This window comes from Nicotiana sylvestris, chromosome 5 (assembly GCF_000393655.2).
Source record: "Nicotiana sylvestris chromosome 5, ASM39365v2, whole genome shotgun sequence".
Lineage (NCBI taxonomy): Eukaryota > Viridiplantae > Streptophyta > Magnoliopsida > Solanales > Solanaceae > Nicotiana > Nicotiana sylvestris.
The window spans coordinates 34398410-34420239 of NC_091061.1; the positions used below are offsets into that span (position 1 = coordinate 34398410).

Below are 21830 nucleotides of genomic sequence, written 5' to 3' on the forward strand. Positions count from 1 at the left end.
ATAATCGATTTTCTCTAATAATTCTTGCTCGATTGATAATATAGCCAACCTATCTAGTCTTTCTTGAGATTGTTGATTTTAGATAAGATTTTACAAAGCAATAGAAGTATAGAACTATTAGAAGCTTAAATGTATTGTTGAATACTTGAACTAGTGAAATCTTGGAGAAAGAAGGTGAGTAATGAAATCTTGGAAAAAGAAGTGAGCAAGAATATCAAAGAGAAACGCAAAAAAATATGTAGGGTTTTCTGAAATATGAAGAGATTGAAAAAAAAAGATTGACTTGGACAAATTAAGGAAGAGAGAGCAATTTTTTTAACGAATGAGTGAAAAATGAAAAACTAAAAGTTATGAAAACTATTCATCTACACATTTTTAAGTGAGTCAAATTGTTATTTTATTTATTTATCTACAAAATTTTCTCTCCTTTATAATAAAAACTCTAGTTTTGTATTAAAAGTACTAAATATTATTTTTCAAATACCTATGAACCTATTATTTTTAAAAATGAGGCCACCTAAATTTCGAGGCCTAAGGCACATGCCTTACTCCACGTAAGGTTGGAGCCGCCCTGCTGTGCACTTGCTTCCCCCCCCCCCCTTTGGACAGAAGTAATTTTTTTCAAAGTTAAGGTATTTGGCTCAACTTTTAGAAGGAAAATAGTGTTTTTGAGCAGAAGCAAAATCAGTTTTTGAGGAGCTGAAAAATATAATTTCTTGCCAAAAATATTTTTTTGAAAAACTTGACCAGACATTAATTGATGCTCAAAAGTACTTTTCAAATTTATTAGCCAAACACAAATTGCTTCTTACTAAAGGTACTATTTTGAAAAACACTTTTCAAAAGAAATTAATTTTAGAAGCTTGTCCAAACAAATATTAGACTATCATAGTAATAGTAAAAACATATTAAAATAATTAACGAGGTTGGTTTTATATAAATTATTATGTTAAGTCTAAATTATAAATAGTAGTAAGATAAATTTGAAGTCTTAAAATGTAAAATTGTGTAAATAATACTTTATGCGAGATGATATCACATATTTTAAAACTCTTCAGCGAGAACTATGCCATATAAATCAAAATGGAGCAAGTAATATAATACTTTTATTATTCTCAAATCGTGGAAGCAGTCACCAATGCTTGCATTAAGATAAATTGTGTACATCACACTCCTTAAAGTACAGTCATTTCTTAGATCCTACGTAGATGGAAAATACCTAGTGTATCAAATTGTAAAAACTTCTTAGGGCTCGTTTGGTATGAGGATAAGGAATAATTAATCAGAAATTAAGGGTTTGTTTGGTATGAAGGAAAACATTTTTCGGTAAATATTTTCCAATTTTTCCATGTTTGGTTGGCTTAAATGTTTTGGAAAATATTTTCCTTATGAACTCATTTTCCTCCAATTGGAGGAAATTTTCCAAAACTCCTTCTCAACCTTCCCCACCCTCACCAACCCACCCCACCCTCTCTCTCCAAAAAAAGGTTTTTTTTCTTCAAATTTCAGTTTTTCCATTACCACCCACCCTACTACTCCTCCACCCCAACCCCAACCCCACCCCCTCCCACAAAAAAAATTATTTTTTACCTCACTTTTTTTTTGCAATTTTAAATTTTTGTTTTTTCATTTTTCTGCACCACCCACCACCCACCTCCCCGAAAAAATATTTTTTGAATATATATTTCAGTTTTAGTTTTTTTATTTATCGGTTCAAAGATTCAAAATTTTACAAGTTCCAAAGTTATGAGTTCGGAGGTTTATATGTTTGGAAGTTTACGGGTTTAGAAATTATAAAGTTTACGGGTTCGAAATTCCGCAGTTTCGAAAGTTTATGACATTTGTGGGTTCAGAAGGTTGTTGGTTTAAAAGTTTATGGCTTCATGTTTATTACTCCCTCCGGTCCAAAATAAGTAATTTTTTGGCTTTTTTCTTGTAGTCCAAAATAAGTGATTTTTCCAGATTTCAAGAATGAATTAATTATTTTTTTCCTACATTGCCCTTGGAGTAATTAATGTTGGAGTATGTGTTAGAAGTGTTTATGTGAAGATATAATAAAGGTTAATATGATCAATTTCATTGCTAAATAATATTAAAAGGTGAATTTCTTAATATGTGTGAAAACAACGAAAAAATCACTTATTTTGGACCAGAGGGAGTATATCTAAATTATTTATGAATACTCTTGAAAAGTCATTTTCCTTAATTTGCGTACCAAACACCGGAAAATGAATAAGATTACTACTTGTTTTCCGAGAAAACATTTTCCCCGAAAAATATTTTCCGTTATACCAAACACATCCTAAATTTGAGATAGAGTTTATTCCAAATTTGGTTGAGATAAAACTGAAATATAACTATACTAAGATTAGTTATTTGGAGATTGCACTATTATTTTTATTCCTATGAGAGAATTCAATAACAGTTCCAAATAACTAGTTCCAAAATAATTAATTCTGATTTCCCAACCAAACGACCCGGTACACCAAGTGGCCCATAAGATTCATTCGAGCCGCGCAAAAAAGGAAAAAAAGAAAAAAGGAGTAATTTGGAGCCACAAATTAAATTGACACTCCTCTTTTATCCTTCACATTTTCATGACTTTCTGCTCCTGTCCATCTTGATGTGTTCACCTCTGTACTCTTTCACAAAAACCCAACTTCTACACAATGTTGTAGCTTTACATGACATTTAAAAACCACAGCTTTGTACAAAAAACCCAAAGATGAATTCTGCTTCAATGTCAGCATCAGTTTTAAACTGCCAAATCTTGAAATTTCTCCCACCCAAAAGCTCTATATTCTTGAAATCTCCATTACTTAGTGGCAAAAGTTGCAGACTTTGTGTGTCAGCAAGTTCAAATGAGTTGGATAAACAGTTAATAGAGGACCCAAAAGAGGAAATACAAGAAAAGACTAATGGGGTTATTATTAACAGTGAGGAAGAAAGAAGAGGGGAAAATTCTACTTCTACTGGTCCTAATGCTGTTCTTGATAATAAGGAACTCAAAAAGGTCAGATTTTTATGTATTCTTTACTCAGTTTTATTCAATTTTTGATATGTTTGAGGTAGCTCGGTTCACATGCTAGTTATGCGGGAATTATAATGCATGGATTGTCTATGCAGTGAATTAATTATAATGCAGAGATTGTTATGCGGCGATTAATAATGTGGAAATTGTTATGCAATGATTAATAATGAAAGGGTTGTTATGCAGGAATTACTTACTTTAAGGTTATTTTTGTATTTAAATACTTTAAATCCTGTGTTGCTAATACATTGCTTAATGCGGGTATTATGCAAGAATTGTTTTTTCTTACACGGCCAATCAAATGCTGCATAAGTTAGGCATGAATTATTAGTTCTAATGTTAGGCATGAATTATTACTTCAAAGGTGAAAGAAGCTAATGAAAAAATTACAAGCATGACCATTTTATTGTGTAACTGCATCAGCATGAACTTTGTAAAGCATAGCCGGTCTTAGATCCATATAAAAGAGAATGCTTGAGTAAGTTTGTGGGGTCTTTGTGATAATTGTCTAATCATAATGAAACCTTTGAAAGAAACAGAGCTAGATTTTATAGTTGAGTTACTCCCAAGGTTCTTTTTCTTAATAGTAACAATTTGCATCAAAGAGAGGTCCAATGGAATGACTTGTAGATTATCGCACAAACTTTCATCATCGAGGACGTTAGAACGGTCCATCTGGTATTGTGCTAAAAAACGTCTCAAATTTCTGTCGGGGCTTTGCAAAGCCAACAGCCAAATTTGCAACATGATTATTTTTCCTGCTATGCTACATGGGCAAATATAATTTGACTAATTTATAACTTTGTGATGTCTTACCAAGAATGTGTGATAACCTCAAAATACTCTCTAACAGGCTGTTCTAAAGACTGCTGCGACCTTTGCACCAAGGGCTTCCACTGCCACAAAAAATCCTGCTGTACCTGGAACTGTTTTATACACTGTTTTTGAAGTGCAAGGCTATGTTTCAATGTTGCTCGGTGGAGCTCTCTCCTTCAATCTCATATTCCCCTCAAATGAACCAGACATCTGGAGACTAATGGGAATGTGGTCCATATGGATGTTTAGTAAGTAATTTTGTTTTATAGAACTAAACCTTGCTTCTAAAGTAGTAGAAATAAGATCATTTCTGTATAAGAGATTCAAAGTTGCTTTTATGACGTAGATATGTAAAGTTCATCTGTCCATTAATTCATTTCGTTTTCCTTTCACTGTTTTCTTAATTGGAGGACTATGATTAGGTGGTTCCATTTGCGGCTTTAGTTGGTTGCTATTTGAATCTGATGTTACTTCATTTAGATAGTTTTCTCAAATGTCAGTTCATGCCTCATCATGTAAGGAACATCAATTGTTTTAAAGAAATATTATTTTCGTATTTTATACAATTTTCCTAAGTGGAGGGGGAGCCTTAGCATAATGGTAAAGTTGCTGCTATGTGACCAAGAGGTTACGGGTTCGAGCCTTGGAAAGAGCCTCTTGCAGAAATGCAGGGTAAGGCCGCGTATAATAAACCCTTGTGGTCCTGCCATTGACTGGACCTCGCGCATAGCGGGAGCTTAGTGTACCTGGCTGCCCTTTATACAATTTTCCTCAATATGGTATCTTATATTCTTGAGATTCATTGTGATTTGAGTTGCTGTGTAAACGATGTTCAAACATTTTGTGTTATTAAACACGCTAGTCTCAATTGTGAATGCCAAAGTAAACACTAGCATAAAATGTATAAGTTGATGTAAGGAGACACTATAATTTGTAATTCTAATGTAATTACTAATTTTTCTATCTCCCCAAGATATTAAACTTTGACTGTATATATGCGTTTTAAAATAAATATCCTTATAGGTGTAGAAAGTTAATTTGTACCCTTGCTACTTATACCTCAATTTAGCTGTAAATTTGAATTCAAATATTAATTTCTATTATTGCAGCTGTCCCTTCTCTTCGGGCTCGGGATTGCTCAAAGAATGAGAAAGAAGCTCTCAATTATCTTTTTATCCTCATTCCCTTGCTTAATGTTATAGTCCCATTCTTCTGGAAGTCATTTGCTGTCGTTTGGTCAGTGGATACTGTAGCATTTCTTGGGATGTACGCTTGGAAGGTATTTGGTTTATTCAGTAGACAAATTGAGCATTGTTTATATTCTCCTCTCTGCTAACATACTTTGTTCGTGCAGCTTGGATGGCTACAGAAAGAGTGATGGCAAAAGAAGTGACGGATCAGTGTCGCTCTTGTTGCTTCAAATAAGTAGCTCGTTCAGCTGATATAATCTCTACTATGGCTGCTTATGGTTCACGTCATGTCTGCTATATCATGATTCGTTTGAAAAATGAAACATCTACGAGCAGAGTAAGAATATCTCATATCAAGTTGCCTTGCTTCGGCTAGTTCGAGTTATGAGCTTTACTGCTAACACAGATAGATATTGTTTTCTTTGGGTTGGGGGTTGCACACCTTTAGTTTTATGTGCTCTGTGTATTTCGTTACCCTTAAGAAAGTACAGATGTTGTCCATCCTTCTTCGTACCGATGATAAATTACTATTAAGAAAGTACATGCACTCTCCCTCATTTATGTACAGACGATAAGTTGTGAAGATGAATTTTTGAAGCCCTAAAAATACATCTGAGAAATGACTTTATGTTTACATTGAAAGGAACTTCGTTAGCTTGAAGTAAGAAAAATAGGCATTGGTCCAATGGTGCTGCCCTATAAGTTGCAGGTCATTGTGTATTTTTGGTGGGTTAAGGAGAGGATATCGTCAAATATTTTCAGTTCCCCCAATTCCCCCCCCCCCCCATTTCCCTCCGGCAGAGGTGGTCTCCTTTCTGCTGGAGGCAGTATCATATTGCATGACGAAGTTTAAGTAAATTAAAGTAAGACCTTTTTCTACAACCAAAAACCTGGCTTCATACATTCTTCACAAATTCATGAAGGTAAACATACACAGATACAATTTGGTTGTTTGGTGACATTTTATATACTTTATCGGTCATCTGTAATGTGTTTTTGTGTATCCTTTCATGCGTAAATGAGAAATCAAATCTTGAAACTACTACTATAGTAAACTTATTAGCTTGTTTCGTGGAGCATAAAATTACTACTATCGTAAAATTTATGAGCTTATTCAAGCCATAATATATTGACACGGATGCTTTTTGAGCCTGTGGCGTATTGGCCTGAGATCTCCATGCACAAGCTGCTATATTTAATGTTAGTGAAACATCTTACTCAAAAAGCTCACTCAAATAATCACTTGTGTCAACACTAATCATAGCCAAAATGTAAAATTAAGTTTGTCAAAATGGAAATATGAAATATGAAAAAAGTTTAATTACAAGGTACAGTTACATGCTTTTAATTCTATACTCTGGTGATGATTTGAACCATTACTTTAACGTTATGATTCTTCCTTGTGCTGTGACTTGATGCACCAAAACTTCCATAATTAGAATTTAAGTTGCTTTGTTGCCTTAACGAAATCAATACTTACATTACTTGATTCCATGTTGCTTTTACTTCTGCGATTTGTGCTAGCAATTGCTCTCTTGGATCTTTGTTTTGTACTCAAACCAAGTTCTCTATCTGTGACTTAAATTTGAATCCATGCTGTTGCAAGACTCACATTATTTCCCATTAGATTCAACAGTTGCTTTCTCTTGACGCTCCCTTGTGATATTACTGTTGGATGTTCCGCTACTTGAACTTGAGTTGACACTTCTAGAGCGGGATTTTACCTTGCTTTTATGTCTCGAACCTGCAGAACCCCATTTTCCAGATTTTGTTGTCACCTCTCCTTGTTCATCTCCACTGTCATCCTCATATTCTGATGATCCCGATCCGCTTCCGTATCCATAATCTGAACTTCCTCTATCATCCTCTTGATTATCATGAGCTTTTTGAGACCGTTGTTTGTCATGGACCTTTTGAGAATATTGTTTGTCATGGACTTTTTCATTGCTTTGCTGGTCACTCTCACTGCTTGCATCCTCATTATTTGAATCGCCTTGATCCTCATCATCTGAATCACCTTGGTCCTCATTTTCTGAACTCTGTTGATCTTTGTTTGACTTATCCATATTTGATGTTGGGGTTGGAGCTGGAGGCGAACTAGGAATAGGGTCATCGGGTTGTGGCATTGTAAGAAAACTAAGAGCTGCCACAACATCACCAATTAAAGGACGAACCATTGGTTCGTCTTGAAGACACATTGCGGCAACCCCAACTGCTTGATTTAAACTTTTGGCAGGAAACTTCTTTCCAAGACGCGGATCTGCCAATTCAGGGAACCTCTTTGGATCCCTGAAAAAGGGTTGTGCCTGTTAAAATCACATACATTTGGTGACCAGTTAGAACTATACTCGAATGCCCTTTTGTTTTTAGCTAAGCAAAGGCACAAGAACTATGAGATTTAAAAAGAAATTCTTGTATAGAATGTACTTACCCAAGCAACTAGATTTTGCTCATCTGCTGGCCTTGATGTATCCACTACGCGACGCCCTGTTATAAGTTCAAGCAAGACAACTCCAAAACAGTATACATCTGACTTCATAGAGAGTTCACCCGATCTTTCAAACTCTGGAGCACAATAACCATTTCCCACCATCATTGGAGACATATTTGTCCTACTCCCTCCACCTGCAAGCTTAGCAATACCATAATCTGAAAGTTTAGGATTGAAATCTTGATCCAGTAGAATGTTTGAGGGTTTCAGATCACGATAAATAATTGGTGGATTGGCCTTTTCGTGTAGATACTCGAGTCCATTAGCAGCACCTGAAGCTATCTTCATTCTGGATAGCCAATCTAATGGCTTTTTCCCATCTTTGAGGTCTGGAATGTAACAAAACTTTAGTTAGTACAAAATCAAGAAAGTGTATGACTACATGAAAGGGGGAAGGGGATGGTGGTGGTGAAGAGCTGTGGCAAGTGTAGTTAAGGGAGTTTAATTGGATCCCCTTCTTTGGAAAGTTACACTGAGCGAATACGATGAAAACAAATTCTTTTCTACATATATAAATTGTTGGAAGGGGAGCCTTGGAGCAACGATAAAGTTGTCTCCGTGTGACCTATAGGCCACGGGTTCGAGCCATGGAAGCAGCCACTAATGCTTGCATTAGGGTAGGCTGTCTACGTCACATCCCTTGGGGTGCAGCCCTTCCCCGTACCCTGCGTGAACACGGGATGCCTTGTGTACTAGGCTGCCTTACATATAAAGTGTTGAATTCTCTTTAATATAAGGGAAGTTTGTAAAGTAGTGGGAAAAGTAGCTCAAAAATTGTGTTAGGTTGTTGGTTTGAAGTTCAAGTGTGGCATTCTTGTATTTTTTTCTGATTCCTCTGTTCGAATTTCTGACTCTGCCACTGGTGAAGAGTGCGAGGTATGTGCATAAACTTACCAAGGAGATGGTCTTCTACGCAACCCATAGGCAGGTATTCAAAGACCAAAATCCGCTGATCGCCATCAGCACAATATCCAATGAGATTGACCAGATTTGGGTGCTTAAGGAGAGTCAACTTTGAGAGCTCAACAAGAAACTCCTGGTTTCCTTGTGTTCCACTCCTGTCTAGTTGCTTCACTGCCACAACCTATTCAGGTACAAACCAGACATCAAAACTGAAGTTCTTTCTTGACTCGTAATATAGGGTGACATGTATAAAAGAATTTTTTATTTAAACAAGTTAAAGTCACAACAAGGCTGAAAGAGATAAACGGTAGTTTTACCTGTCCGCCTTGAAGCGTTCCCTTGAACACTCTTCCGAATCCACCTTCACCTATCAGGCATTCTTGCTTGAAATTCTTTGTTGCACTGGCAAGCTCACGGAATGTGAAAGTCTTAGCATTGGTGTTACCATTTTCGATAGGGTTATTGTCGTCTTTCTGAAAGGGTTCAGCTGGTGGGTTACCCCCAAAATGCATGGAGAAAGTGAACATCAGCCTACAAATGTGTTAGGAAAACTACACAAGACATGTAGCAGCACACCATCTTGTCTTTTGTTCTGAAGACCATAACCATCTATTGTTTTTATTTAGTAACGCTTGGTGCATGAGCATTCCCCAGACTCCGATTAGACTGTGTTTGTTGTTGTTGTTTGGTGCATGAGCATAAGGGGGCAGCCCTGTGCACTAAGCTCCTGGCGTACGTGGATCCGGGGAAGAGTTGAACCATATTGAGTCTTATGTATATAGCCTTACTTTGCATTTCTGCAAGAGGTTGTTTCCATGCTCACACGCCCGGCAACTTTACATGGTGCGTGAGCATATTTACTCAAAAGGGGTATGTTTTTTACAAACAAATCTTGCCTTTACTTCTAAAGACCATGGCCATCTATTGTTTTCATTCCCTGATTATCTTAAAACTATTGGCTTTCTACATAGCGTTAGTATTTTGTGAATGCTTAGGTTGATGCTGTTGTCTTCTTTTCCTTTCAAATTAATGATCCTAGGAAAACCATCGGCTTTTGCATGACTTCTAGGCATGTATTCTTCTCTTATTAACTAAAAAATGAGACAGATTTAGACAAGAAACAAAAAAGGGTAGGGAAACTAAGGAGAAACATCAAGTTTGTGTTATTTAGGAGAACACAACCATCAACAATTCATTTTCTTTAAATTTCAAAGGATCTATAGGAATTCAAGTATGATATTAAAAGAGCATACCGGGATGTGGTGGGATGGTTGCGATCTCTTTAGGCTGAGCTACCGGCAGCTCCTCCTGCGGCGATTCGGATTTTTTCTTGAAGCAAGGGAGGCAACTCATGTTCTTGATCCTCTCAAAAGATCAAAAAAAACTTCCACGGTCCCCTCAAGAAAAAAAAAATCTCTTTTTCGAAATATATAAGAATTAATATGAATTGTGTCTATTTACAAATGGAACTCAAATGGAAAAAGTCTACAAGAAAAAAAAAATATTTCTTCACGTTGTCCCTCTCAAGATTCCAAAATGTTTAAAAAGAAAAATGCATGATTGTACATAAATTCATGATCATCACGTTCAAAAGCTTTTAGGTAAGAAACGAAAAAAAATAGTTAGGAGGAGGAAAAGGGGTGGCAATGGCCCTTTCCTCTCATCCTCCCCGGTTCTGGTTCAAGAAAGGGTCAACGTAAAGATATTATTTCGAAGCAATCTATATAGTTTTTTTAATGCGAACATGTCTTGTAAAAGAATATAATTCCATATTGATCTCCAATGTACGTTTTGCAATGATATGGCTCCTTCTATCAATGGACCCTAAGGTTGTGGAGGTGTTAGAAATTGTAGGAAAAATAAATCACTTGGAGAGGAAGCAGGGACAAACTTTTTTTCTTTTTTGGTCTTTTATCTTCTTTGTTTTTTTTTTTTTGGGGGGGGGGGGGGGGGGGGGTTAAACTTTTGGCTAAAAAATATTGGTGATATCTCTCATTATTAATTAGAGGGAAAAGGGCGATGTGAATGGTTATATTTGTAAACGCACGTATATTTATAATATGTTACACGTATCTCTCTTCATTTTTTATTTTTTTAAACCAGGGAACTGCATAAGAAAAATAAAAATATTGAGGCTAAATATAAAAAATAATACCACTTATCATTGTAAGAATTTGTAATTAATCCAGTTTTTCTAATTGTCGCACCTTATGAAATATCTTGCATACGACATTGGACAAGCTAACGATAATCATGCAACAGACGTATAATTGTATACTATGAAAGTTAGTACCATCTGAACAGGTTGGGTACTTTTATTTCTATTTATTTATTTATATTTCACTCGACTTGTAAGTTGTAACTAGACTCTGATTTTAGATTCTGCAAGCTTATTTTAAAATTATATTGAACCAAAGCATCAGCAAGCTATAAGAATGAACTATGTTAATTCTTTAAAAGTTTGTCCTCCTTTGGTGGGGATCCAAATAAGTTTTTTTTCTTTTTCTTTTTCACTTACAGGAATTTTCTGCTAATTTTGTTCAAATAATCTTGTTGTAGGAGTGAGGAGGGCACATCCCTATAAAATATTATGTTCAAGTTCTACATATATGTTTGTGTGTATAACTAATGGATTTGTCTCAACAACAAACATGAGTTGTGAAAATGAACAGTATCACTCCATACTTAATTATAATTCTCGGGTTCGTGACCTGGGAATGAAAAAGATCTTAATAGAGAGTGCATCTTCTTTTAGTTTGCTTTACGCAATATGAATTTGAATTAGTCCGGACTGCAATGCGAATAACGGACATCGATTGAAAAACCCAAAAAATAAATTTATCTCACGTTTAAATCATCGATATCTGCTCGGAAAACTTTTAAGAAAATAATTTTAAAAAGGATAAATCGTTGTTTGGTATGCTAAAAGAACCTTATACCAATTTAACATGCTCTCATAATTTATCAAAAAAATTCCAAAGCACAAATTTGAGGAAAGAATTTTGCTACAGCAATATATTCCTTGTCATCATTTAAAATTTTCTGTTTCAATCGAGAAAAGGAAAAGAAATATTATTCCCAATGGACTTCAATAGAGATTGGAAAAGAATAATATAATTAAAACTTAATTAATTTTTTTTACTTGAAATACCATGATTAAATTATTAATGATGCGTTCCCAAAATATAACTTCAAAACTAAAAAAAGAGCTAAATTAAGCAAAATGAATGTACTTACCCCTTTGTTTCTTAATTATGTTGAAAATATCTGGATAATTTTGCTACATGGCATTGGCTCTGTTGGTATAATTTAAAGTATTTTAAGATGTTACGTTTGATGATACTTGATTTTAGGTAATATTTAGTCCGTTAGAAATACCAAATAAAGGAAAATAATTTAGGTGATATTAAAATAAGTCATTTTTCATTACTATGTACTATTTTATTTTACTGGTATATATAAATTGCTCACACCAAGTAAACATTTTCTTTCACTCTTTACTACTTAAGGTTATTAGCAAAGCATCTCAACGAATCCCATTATCACCTTCTCTTCCTACAACATACTATAATATTATAACACTACTAAAAAAATTAAAATTAGCACTACAAAAAAAGCTGTGAATTTGAGGCGGTTTGTTAACCGCCGCTAAACACAAAAATGGCGAAAATGGCAGTTCACGTAAACAGATAGTCGTCACTAAATTATTCGTAACTAATAAACTTTTTTAATAATTTATCGTTAATTCATTACTAAGTAGAATAAGCAGCGAATCTGCTGTTTAGCTTCAGAATTTGTCCATTATTACCTCTATTTTTTAGTACACGTAAAAAAAGTCAGAAAATAAACGATTTCCCGTTGACAAAATCTTAAATGATTCGCAGAAGATTTTCCCGAAAGTGGACATACTTTTTTGGTCATATTCGAACATACTTATAATTGAATCCGAATTGGCAGAATAAGTTTTCTACTTTGCTTTTTTATGTCATTTGCATAATTTTGTTCTTTTAAAGGATTTAATTCATAAACAGCGATAAAATAAACTTTACATTATTGATATACTTTAACTAGTTATAACATATTATTTTGTCTTACTGTCTAACTTACTAATTTCTCTTTTTCTCTAACCAATAACTTGCTTCAAATATTAAACCCACTTTGAGCTACACGTATCCTTCTTTTTTAAGAAACTTTTTAAAAAAGAATAACATAGGGGTGTGTTTGGTATAAAGGGAAATATTTTTTTGGAAAATAAATAGTAATCTTATTTATTTTCCAGTATTTGGTATGTAAATTAAAGAAAATAACTTCTCAAGAGTATTCATAAATAATTTAGATACAATAAACATGAAGCCATAAACTTTCGAACCAACAACCTTCCGAACCCACAAATTTCATAAACTTCCGAACCATTAAACTTTCGAACCCGCGAACTTTTGAACCCGTAAACTTTATAATTTCTAAACCCATCAACTTCTAAATACATAAACCTCTGAACTCATAACTTTGGAACTTATAAAATTTCGAACCTTTAAACCGAAAGATGAAAAAACTAAAACTAAATATATATATATATAACCGGAGGGGAGGGGGGTAATGTATGCAAAAAAATGAAAAACACAAATTTGAAATTACAAAAAAAAGTAAAAAAAAACTTTTTTTTGTGCGGGCTGGAGGAGGGGGACAGTGGGGTTGGGTGGGGGTGGAGGGTGAGTGGTGCAGAAAATCGAAAAAATAGAAATTTGAAAAAAAAAATAGTGTGTGTTCGGGGGAGGGGGGATAGCAGGGTGAGTGGTTAAAAAAAGCCTTTTTGGAGAGGGGTGGAGTGGGTTGGTGAGAGTAAGGAATAGGGCGGGGAAGGTTGAGAAGTAGTTTTGGAAAATGTTTTCCCTTCTCTTGATAAGGAAAACATAATTGGAGAAAAATGAGTTCATAAGGAAAATATTTTCCAAAACAATTAAGCCAACCAAACATGGGAAAATTGAAAAATATTTTCTTTTCCTTCATACCAAACACACCCCTAATCTCCGGCCAATTTGAGCACCTCGTCTGAGTAAAAGATATACTAACCTGATCCAAGGGGAAAATGGTATGTGAAGCGAAATTATCACATCTTAGCCACTTTTAGGATTAGTAATCGAAAAATAGTTAGCATTTGCAAAGTCATTGAAAAATTACCACTGTTTTGCTGAACTCAGAAAGTTCCAGCATAATATGCTGAATTATGGAACTCCTGCGTATAAACTTCCAACATGGAAAATTCTAGCATAATATGTTGGATTATGGAGCTCTTCCATTTAAACTTCTGGATATTATGTTGGAACTCCAGCACATTATGAAATTCCAGCATATTATACTAGAATCTCATATGTAAAAAATTTGAACTCCAGCATATTATGCTGGAATTTTCTCTAATATTTAAGGGTATTTTTGTTCAGATTATGTATTACATGAAAAATAACTAAATTTCCATTACTTTTGAAATTGTGGCTATGTTTCAATTACCAGTTGTAAATCTGGCTATTTCTGATTTTTTTTCTTTTCGTGTACGTGAAAGCAAGCTCCTCCAAGCAGGTCCAATTCTGGGCCGGAACTCTTTTTATTGCCCAATTCTCTTGGCTTTTTTCATTTGAAAATTTTCGTTCCTATACCATATATGAAACTATATTACCAAATATGTTCATAGTTTGCATATTACCCGCCATGCTAATAGTATTTCTACAAAATATAAACAATTCATTAAATAAGGAATCATTGTAGCTGTAGGCTTCCTTATTAAGGCGCGCTAATATTGGGGAATTAAATATTCCCACTCCCCCAAGTTTCTCTCTCTAAATCCCACCACATCACTCATGTATCAAACCACACCCCAGGATTTTCTCTTCAATCACCCACGATTTTCTCTTCTAAAACCAGCGAAAATCTGTAATCCCTCCACCAATGACAACCATTAAAAAGTTTTGAAGCTTTGAATTCGAATTTGGGTTTTCAAAAGATATTGTTTGTTTGGATTGGATGTTGTTGCAAATAATTGAGAATTCTCTCTACGTCTCTTTCTATCTCTTAATCCCAAATTTCAGTAATATAAGAGGAAAGGAAAATAGAGCAGCAATTCCACCATTGACAACTATTAAAAAGCTTTGAAGCTTTGAATTCGAATTTGGGTTTTCAAAAATCATTATTTGTTTGGATTGGGTGTTGTTGCAAATAATTGGGAATATGGTTTGGAGTTTATATCTCAATTTTGAGGGGTTTTGGTGAAGATTAAACTTGGTTTTGGCTGAATTTCATATTGAAACTCGAAGAAGAAGAAGAAGAAGAAGAAGAAGAAGAAGAAGAAGAAGAAGAAGAAGAAGAAGAAGACATGACATACATTATATTGCAGAAATTGTAGAAATATTGTATTCTGTTGTTTATTTATTTTTCTTTTATTCATTTAACTATTGTATGAAAGTTGAACAACATTGTAAAAAAAATTGTATTTAAGTGGTATTATATTGTAGTTGTATATATCCGAAAAATTATAGAAATCAAATACATTGTCAACGAGCAATGGAAATTAGGAACGATATGGGTGTTCGTGTATACATGGAGACGGAAAAGGAAAACAAAAACTTAGGTTCATATCCGCTGTGTATAACTGTTCACGATTTCAATATGGAATTGAGTATCACCAATGAGAACACAATTGCATGTTTGTGCTGTTACATTTTATATCAAATTCTAGTTGTATATAAATGTCCTACACTTTATTTACATTTTATCTACAAATAAACTGTATGTCAGAGTAAATATATATATCAGTATGGATTTTCACAATATCTACAAAATTTCTACATTTAGAATACAATAAAACTACATATCATTTGAAAAATTAATATGAAAATACAGAATTTCAATGTTTCTACAAATAATCTACAAACTGTTCATAACAGAATTTATCTTTATTTTCATGCAGGTTCGTCTGTAACACTAAAGTTACTTGATATGCCAACATCTCCTGGTATAGAGGAATATGACTTATCTATGATTTTCTACAACTTTCACACATTATTCCACCCAGTTAAATACAACTACAATAATACAACTTACATACAAATTTTATACAAAATTTATATAATATGTCTTTTGTATATTTTGTATCTGATTTATACATAGTAAAACACAAATTTCATACAACTAATTATATATTATACAACTTATCTACAAATTATCTATAATTTTCGTACATTATTTCTACTAAGTTATATACAACTACAATATAATCCCACTTAAATATAATTTTTTTACAATGTTGTTCAACTTTCATACAATAGTTAAACGAATAAAAGAAAAATAAATAAACAACATAATACGATTTTTCTATAATTTTTGCAATATAATGTATGTCATGTCGTCTTCTTCTTCTTCTTCTTCTTCTTCTTCTTCTTCTTCTTCTTCTTCTTCTTCTTCTTCTTCTTCTTCTTCGAGTTTCAATATGAAATTCAGCCAAAACAAGTCTAATCTTCACCAAAACCCCTCAAAACTGAGATATAAACTCCAAACCATATTCTCAATTATTTGCAACGACACCCAATCCAAACAAATAATGATTTTTGAAAATCCAAATTCAAATTCAAAGCTTTAGAGCTTTTTAATGGCTGTCAATTGTGGAATTGCTGCACTCGTTTCCTTTCCTCTTATATTACTGAAATTTGGGATTGAGAGATAGAGAGAAATGTAGAAAGAATTCTCAATTCTTTGTAACAACATCCAATCCAAACAAACAATGTCTTTTAAAAACCCAAATTCGAATTCAAAGTTTCAAAGCTTTTTAATGATTGTCAATGGTGGAGGGGTTACAAATTTTCGTTGGTTTTAGAAGAGGAAATCGTGGGTGATTGAAGAGGAAATCGTGGGGTGTGGTTTGATACGTGAGTGAGGTGGTGAGATTTGGAGAAAGAAACTTGGGGGAGCGTGAATATACGGTTGAGTAAAATTAGGAAACTAATTAATACCATTAAAATCCTAAAATGGTAGATAAATGGTAATTAAGTATATAGAAGGTAATTGTATCAAAAGTTAAGCATGAAGGGTAATATAGTTTACTATATAGCATAAGAATGTAAAAATTCCTTTTTCATTTTTAGTCCGCACCAAAGACTATTCACATTTGGTAGCTGAAAAAGTATATAACTTTTGTATATATCATATATATATACAAAAAATATATATATTTTCGGTTATTATTTTAAGAGCATCATTTTCCTAATTCTCTTTCCCAATCAAAGTCACTAAGAAGGGCCAGGAAAGAGCCAATAGTTCATCACTGACGAAAAAACTGAATAAATCGAGAATCACTAACTAATACTACTAATCTGTTAGATCCTTGTCAATTATTGCTAAGATTGATCAAATATGATCTCTTAAAAGCCCTTAGGATTGTAATAATTCCATTGTGTACAAGAATAAAGAGGTCATAAATCATCGCAAGATTTAAATGTCTAACTACTACTTCGGACATCACCCACAAAGAGTATTAAGCAGCATGTGAGTTCCACAAATTATTTTAAGACAAATAACTAAAGAAAAAAACGACATTACAAATCACAAGAAAATATAAAATGCTTAAGACACTATACACGTACTAGCTTTTAGCACCAACTTGACTGCAATGGTGATTCAATTCTTGTAAAACTTGTGCAACTCTTGTGGTCAAGATCTCCCCAGCCACATGTGGGACAACGGTTTTAGGCCTCGTAGCTTCTGGTCCCTCTTTGTCTTGCACTCACTTGGAAAGTGGCTTAGCACAGACACCAAATGAACTTTCAATATCAAATCATTAGTCTTCCTTGGGCCTGATTTCAATCCCTTCAACAACTAATCCACTTTTCCAGTTACCTTCCTTGATCTCTGTCAAGCTCATCTCCAGTTCGACTTCTTGCCCTCTCTTGACAAAGAATTCTCCCAACTCAACTTCTAACCATCCATCACTTCTCTGTTGTGGATATCGTGCTTGTGCTTCGTTTTCTAAAGGTGGATTCACTTCCAGTCTTAGGATATTCGCCATCTGGTTCAATAGTCCCACCCGCCTTGGAACAATTTGGTACATATGCCTCCGTGCTGCCTCTGGATCCAGAAAAACTGTATGTGATTTTCTTTCATGCCCCGAAATCCTTAATGCACCCTCTGCACTTTGGTGATCAAATCCATAGGTCCTGGATTTCGTTGTGAACACGAAGTACGCTGCATAATTGGTGTCAGGGGATAACATAGAAGTGTTTATCTTGCCGGCAATGTCAAACCAGCAGACATCAAGAAGCTCAGCGACCTCTGAGAACCTAGTTTCAGAAACATCACATTACATCAACTTGAGAATGACAAATTGACATCTTATAAGAACCAAGACTCTACTCTTCTTCGCTTTAGCATTAAAACTTTTATCCTTAGAACTAGAATGCAAATGAAAAAACAAGTACTAATCGTCAACTCAAATAAAAAAAAGGTAGAGGAAAAGGACTTCTCTTCTACCCCATAATAAAAGTTACTTGTCAAATGAAATACCTGGACTCGGGAAGGGAGATCCATCTCCAATACCTAGGTGTGTCAGCCCAAACAATTGCAAGTGACTTTGCAGCTAACATGTAACATTTCTTTCCACTGCGCTTCTCCAATGAGAAGCTCTACATTTTATCAATACCAAGTCAGAAGTAAACTTAGCAAGCAAGAAACAAAACTAAGCGCAGCAATAGTTGCTCAAAGTAGAGAAAATAGGAAAAATGAGCTAATCACATGTGAACCAAAAGACAAAGCAATGATATGAAAAGTGTAGCAGAAAATACACAATGTGATCAAGGCGATATCAATATGTACTTAAAGACAAAATGGCGGATACACACCAATCCACAAGTGGCAACTGTGGTCCTGTTGCTTTTTTTTTTTTTTTAATAATATTCTAATTTCCTTTAGTACCCAAAAGATAAAAGAGGGGAAAGGGGTTAATGGGAACGTGAAAAGGCTTTGATTTGTGTATCATAAAATGTTAATACCATTCACAAAAGAATTTAAAAGAATATGGTTAGCAGACACCACTATATAAGGTTCTAACACCGTATTCAACTTCCCATCTTCTGCATCAATGGCGATGTAGCCAATTGCAAACAGATTGTCTCTCTGACACATGGACTTGACGAATACAGGAAAGATATCAGCTTTCAATGAGTTCAAATTACCAAGAACTAGCACATACTTAATGTCTATGTGATCGACGGATCACTTTAATCTTTGAAAGAGAAGATTCCAGGAATAATTTGAACCACTATCTTTTCTTCTGCATGTTTCACATCGATATAATTCCCATATTCTATACGTTTCTTTTAGTAATTACCTCACAGACTGCCAGGTAGCTTTTATATCGTTGAAGTCGGTCTTTAACCTACTCTATTTGGTTGAGTGACACAAGCAAAAAAAAAAAGTCGCAGTTATCCACTTGTCAAGGAAATGACTGACTATTATATCTTCTTCACTAGTTCAATCCATGTGAGTAAACATATGAGCAAAAGATTCTTATTGTTGTTCAAAATCACATGTTCTAGAGTAAAAATTGTCTCACATTATATTTCATATCAAAACAAACCAAAATCAATTCTCTCCTGACAAATTACAAACAACTCTTTCAAAATCAATTCCAAACAGTCCAAAAAAAAAAAAAAAAACAAACAACACTAAACAAACTACCCAAAAGTGTGGCCTAGTGGTTAATGAAATGGGTGAAAAACACTAGGTGACCGGAACCAAAAAAACACAAGGTGATTTCGTCCCATCTGTGACCTTGGCGGATGGGAGGTGGCAGAGGTGCACACAAGCAAGCATGGACACCATAGGTAAGTTACTTCGGAAACAAAAAAGTAAAGTCAAATTTCTTTGGGTATTATCTCAATTCCAATAAAATGCAATCGGGTCCAAAAAAACACTAAAACAAAATCATTTCTAGCCCTGACGCTTGGTTTAGAATGTATTCTCTAACTATAACAAAATGAGTTACTGACAATGTAAAATTATTTTCACAATCCGATCACTTAAATAGGTAATTAACATGCTATCACAGAATAATGTAAAAAGACCTTTACCATGTTAGTGTATATAACTTAAATTCCAACAAGATATGAGTATATCCGCAATTATTGTTTTCAAAAACAAAACAGACCAAAACCAATTTTACAACAAACTCAAAATTATTCCTCTCAAAACTAAATCCCCACACATACCAAAAAAACAAACCACCTCACTCCACCAGACGCATAGTAGAATAATAATATCCAACTATAATAACAAGCCTTTTTTTGTGTGTATTTTATCGATCGCTAAAGCAATGCACTTCATTCCGAAATATTCCATACAAGAAAAATCACATTTTTCGAATTCTCAAACAACGAACAAAAAATTCGAGATTAAAAATTATTAGTTCCAACGAAATCAAAATAAAGAAAACATAGTAGATAACACTATGGCGAACCAGAAAAATAAAAATAAAAAATCATATATATCAAATAATCCATCATGTATAAATTACCTTAGTGCAACCGTCAATCAGAAAAGGATGATCACAGAGGTAAAGATAAAGCTCTTTCTTCGAACCGAACACAATCGAATCCTGTCCATTACTAGACCGGGAAATAATATCACGATAATCCGGCGGCAAAAACCGGTCCCAAACGGCATCCGATTCAGCAGCGGACCGAAAAACTGAAGCTACAAGCGATAACCGACTCGCATCCCTCGGACATGTTAATGATAGAACGTTCGCTATGCAACCTTCCGGCAGGTGGTAGATATCAACGCCGTTGACGGCGGAGCTATTTCGGCTTTCCACCGCCATTGTGATGTACCTTTGTACCTGATGATTTCTCTCACTATTTATATGTGTGAGGGTATGAAAAAAAAATTATTTTCGTGACGGTAATGGGTAAGATTATGTAAACGGGCCAAAGCAGCTACTTATAGAGATGTGTGGTTGAAAAAGACTTCTCTTTTTAAAAATTTAAAATTGCCGGAACAGTTTTACGTGTAGACAAAGTGTATGTATTCTTTGTTCTTGCCCGATTTCCTTGCTGATTTTTTTTTAAATGAGAAACTTGTAATTCTCTGTGTAAATCAAACTTATTCTTTTTACAACTATCAAACTTATTGCATTATAGTATCATTTGTTTGTCACAAGGGTGTCAAACGGACAGGACGGATCGAATATTAAGGGCCAAAAACAGATAATATAAAAAACGGATAAATATTCGATCTTACCCATATTTAGCACGGATAGAAAATGAGTTAACTATCGAATAATATGGATATCCATATTATTATTCATGACTTCTTAAATATAATCACTTTTGGAAGAATTCCTACTTCCTAGTCTTCCAAACTTAAGGAACCCCCAATTTGAGTCTTTAAAAATGTAAAAGTTAAAATTATTAGTTTTCCATTGGTTATCCATTTTCTAAGTGGATAATATGGCTTTTATTTATATTTGACCCGATTTTAAAATTTTCATTATCTAGCCCATTTTTAGTGATAGTTGGATAACTATTTTTTTAATCCACTTTGCCGCCACTAGTTTGCTATATATTGTAGAGAAATTTCCATAAAGCACTATCTTTTAGTGGTAATTGGCTATCTATAGATATCATTTGCTATATTATGGATTGTAGATATGTTTTCTATTGTTATAAGATGTATTAGATGTATTTAAGTATTGTATTCATGAATACAGTAGCAAAAATAGGCGTGAATCAGGGAAGTCCAGCTAATCAGTTATTGTATTCGAGTGTATTCGACTGTATTCACGGCGTGAAACAAGGGGTTACACTGTTTTTAAACGGAAAGTGAATCAATTAACATAATAGACTCCTAATATAACTCAACAAACTCAATTATAACACACAAAATTTGTATTTTCAGTTATAAAAAAGATTCTCAACCGAAAAATACCCCAAAAACATAGCAATCTTCAGAGAAATTATATAATACATCTGAATACATAAATTATATTAATTAAAAAAAATATATGAATACATTCATGGCATATAGCGAGACAGTGAATACAATAAAATACATAGAAAATAACGGGATACATTGAAATACAATAAAAAAAAAGACAATGAATACAATGAAATACATAAAAACACAGTGTGATACATTGAAATATATTAACAGAAAATCAAGTTGCTCAGCCCCAAACTCCGTCATCTTTGTTCAAGAACAAACCCTAATTTCCGGCGAATCCACCATCGAGAAAAAAACTCTAAACACTACATGTCTTTTTGTAAGTGGTATGTAACTTATACAACGTCCATCGCACGTATTTGTATTGTAGGAGAACTATATTGTTGTTGTCTACCTAAAACTCCTTCATCAACATATAGTC

At 34.0% G+C, this 21830-nt stretch overlaps 3 protein-coding genes across 3 annotated transcripts; 1 reads left to right on the plus strand and 2 right to left on the minus strand.

The window, feature by feature from the left end:
• Positions 1–2582: 2582 nt before the first annotated feature.
• On the plus strand, positions 2583–5671 carry LOC104215861 (protein RESISTANCE TO PHYTOPHTHORA 1, chloroplastic). Its single transcript, XM_009765786.2, has 4 exons — positions 2583–3013; positions 3885–4095; positions 4957–5126; positions 5202–5671. The coding sequence occupies exons 1-4, from the start codon at positions 2726–2728 to the stop codon at positions 5223–5225; spliced, it is 693 nt and encodes a 230-aa protein (XP_009764088.1). The 5' UTR covers positions 2583–2725; the 3' UTR covers positions 5226–5671.
• Positions 5672–6251: 580 nt separating this feature from the next.
• Positions 6252–10283, minus strand: LOC104215860 (probable serine/threonine-protein kinase PBL25). The gene is made up of 5 exons (XM_009765785.2): positions 9685–10283; positions 8749–8918; positions 8423–8612; positions 7469–7857; positions 6252–7343 (listed from the first exon to the last, which is right to left on the minus strand). Exons 1-5 carry the CDS (start codon positions 9782–9784, stop codon positions 6651–6653), a joined length of 1542 nt encoding a protein of 513 aa, XP_009764087.1. The 5' UTR covers positions 9785–10283; the 3' UTR covers positions 6252–6650.
• Positions 10284–16829: 6546 nt separating this feature from the next.
• On the minus strand, positions 16830–20377 carry LOC104215859 (putative F-box protein PP2-B12). Its single transcript, XM_009765784.2, has 3 exons — positions 19983–20377; positions 17975–18093; positions 16830–17751 (listed from the first exon to the last, which is right to left on the minus strand). The coding sequence occupies exons 1-3, from the start codon at positions 20286–20288 to the stop codon at positions 17253–17255; spliced, it is 924 nt and encodes a 307-aa protein (XP_009764086.1). The 5' UTR covers positions 20289–20377; the 3' UTR covers positions 16830–17252.
• Positions 20378–21830: the final 1453 nt, after the last annotated feature.

What these genes read in the sequence shown, in the direction of transcription:
- LOC104215861 (XM_009765786.2), top strand. Translation starts at nt 2,726, where the DNA reads ATGAATTCTGCTTCAATGTCAGCATCAGTTTTAAACTGCCAAATCTTG. An exon ending in GTGGTCCATATGGATGTTTA is followed by an intron (nt 4,096 to 4,956) that starts GTAAGTAATTTT and finishes CTATTATTGCAG; the next exon opens with CTGTCCCTTCTCTTCGGGCT. An exon ending in TTGGGATGTACGCTTGGAAG is followed by an intron (nt 5,127 to 5,201) that starts GTATTTGGTTTA and finishes TTGTTCGTGCAG; the next exon opens with CTTGGATGGCTACAGAAAGA.
- LOC104215860 (XM_009765785.2), bottom strand. Translation starts at nt 9,784, where the DNA reads ATGAGTTGCCTCCCTTGCTTCAAGAAAAAATCCGAATCGCCGCAGGAG. An exon ending in AACCATCCCACCACATCCCG is followed by an intron (nt 8,919 to 9,684) that starts GTATGCTCTTTT and finishes GTAACCCACCAG; the next exon opens with CTGAACCCTTTCAGAAAGAC. An exon ending in CGTAGAAGACCATCTCCTTG is followed by an intron (nt 7,858 to 8,422) that starts GTAAGTTTATGC and finishes GTTACATTCCAG; the next exon opens with ACCTCAAAGATGGGAAAAAG.
- LOC104215859 (XM_009765784.2), bottom strand. Translation starts at nt 20,288, where the DNA reads ATGGCGGTGGAAAGCCGAAATAGCTCCGCCGTCAACGGCGTTGATATC. An exon ending in TGATTGACGGTTGCACTAAG is followed by an intron (nt 18,094 to 19,982) that starts GTAATTTATACA and finishes GATAAAATGTAG; the next exon opens with AGCTTCTCATTGGAGAAGCG. An exon ending in ATCTCCCTTCCCGAGTCCAG is followed by an intron (nt 17,752 to 17,974) that starts GTATTTCATTTG and finishes TTCTGAAACTAG; the next exon opens with GTTCTCAGAGGTCGCTGAGC.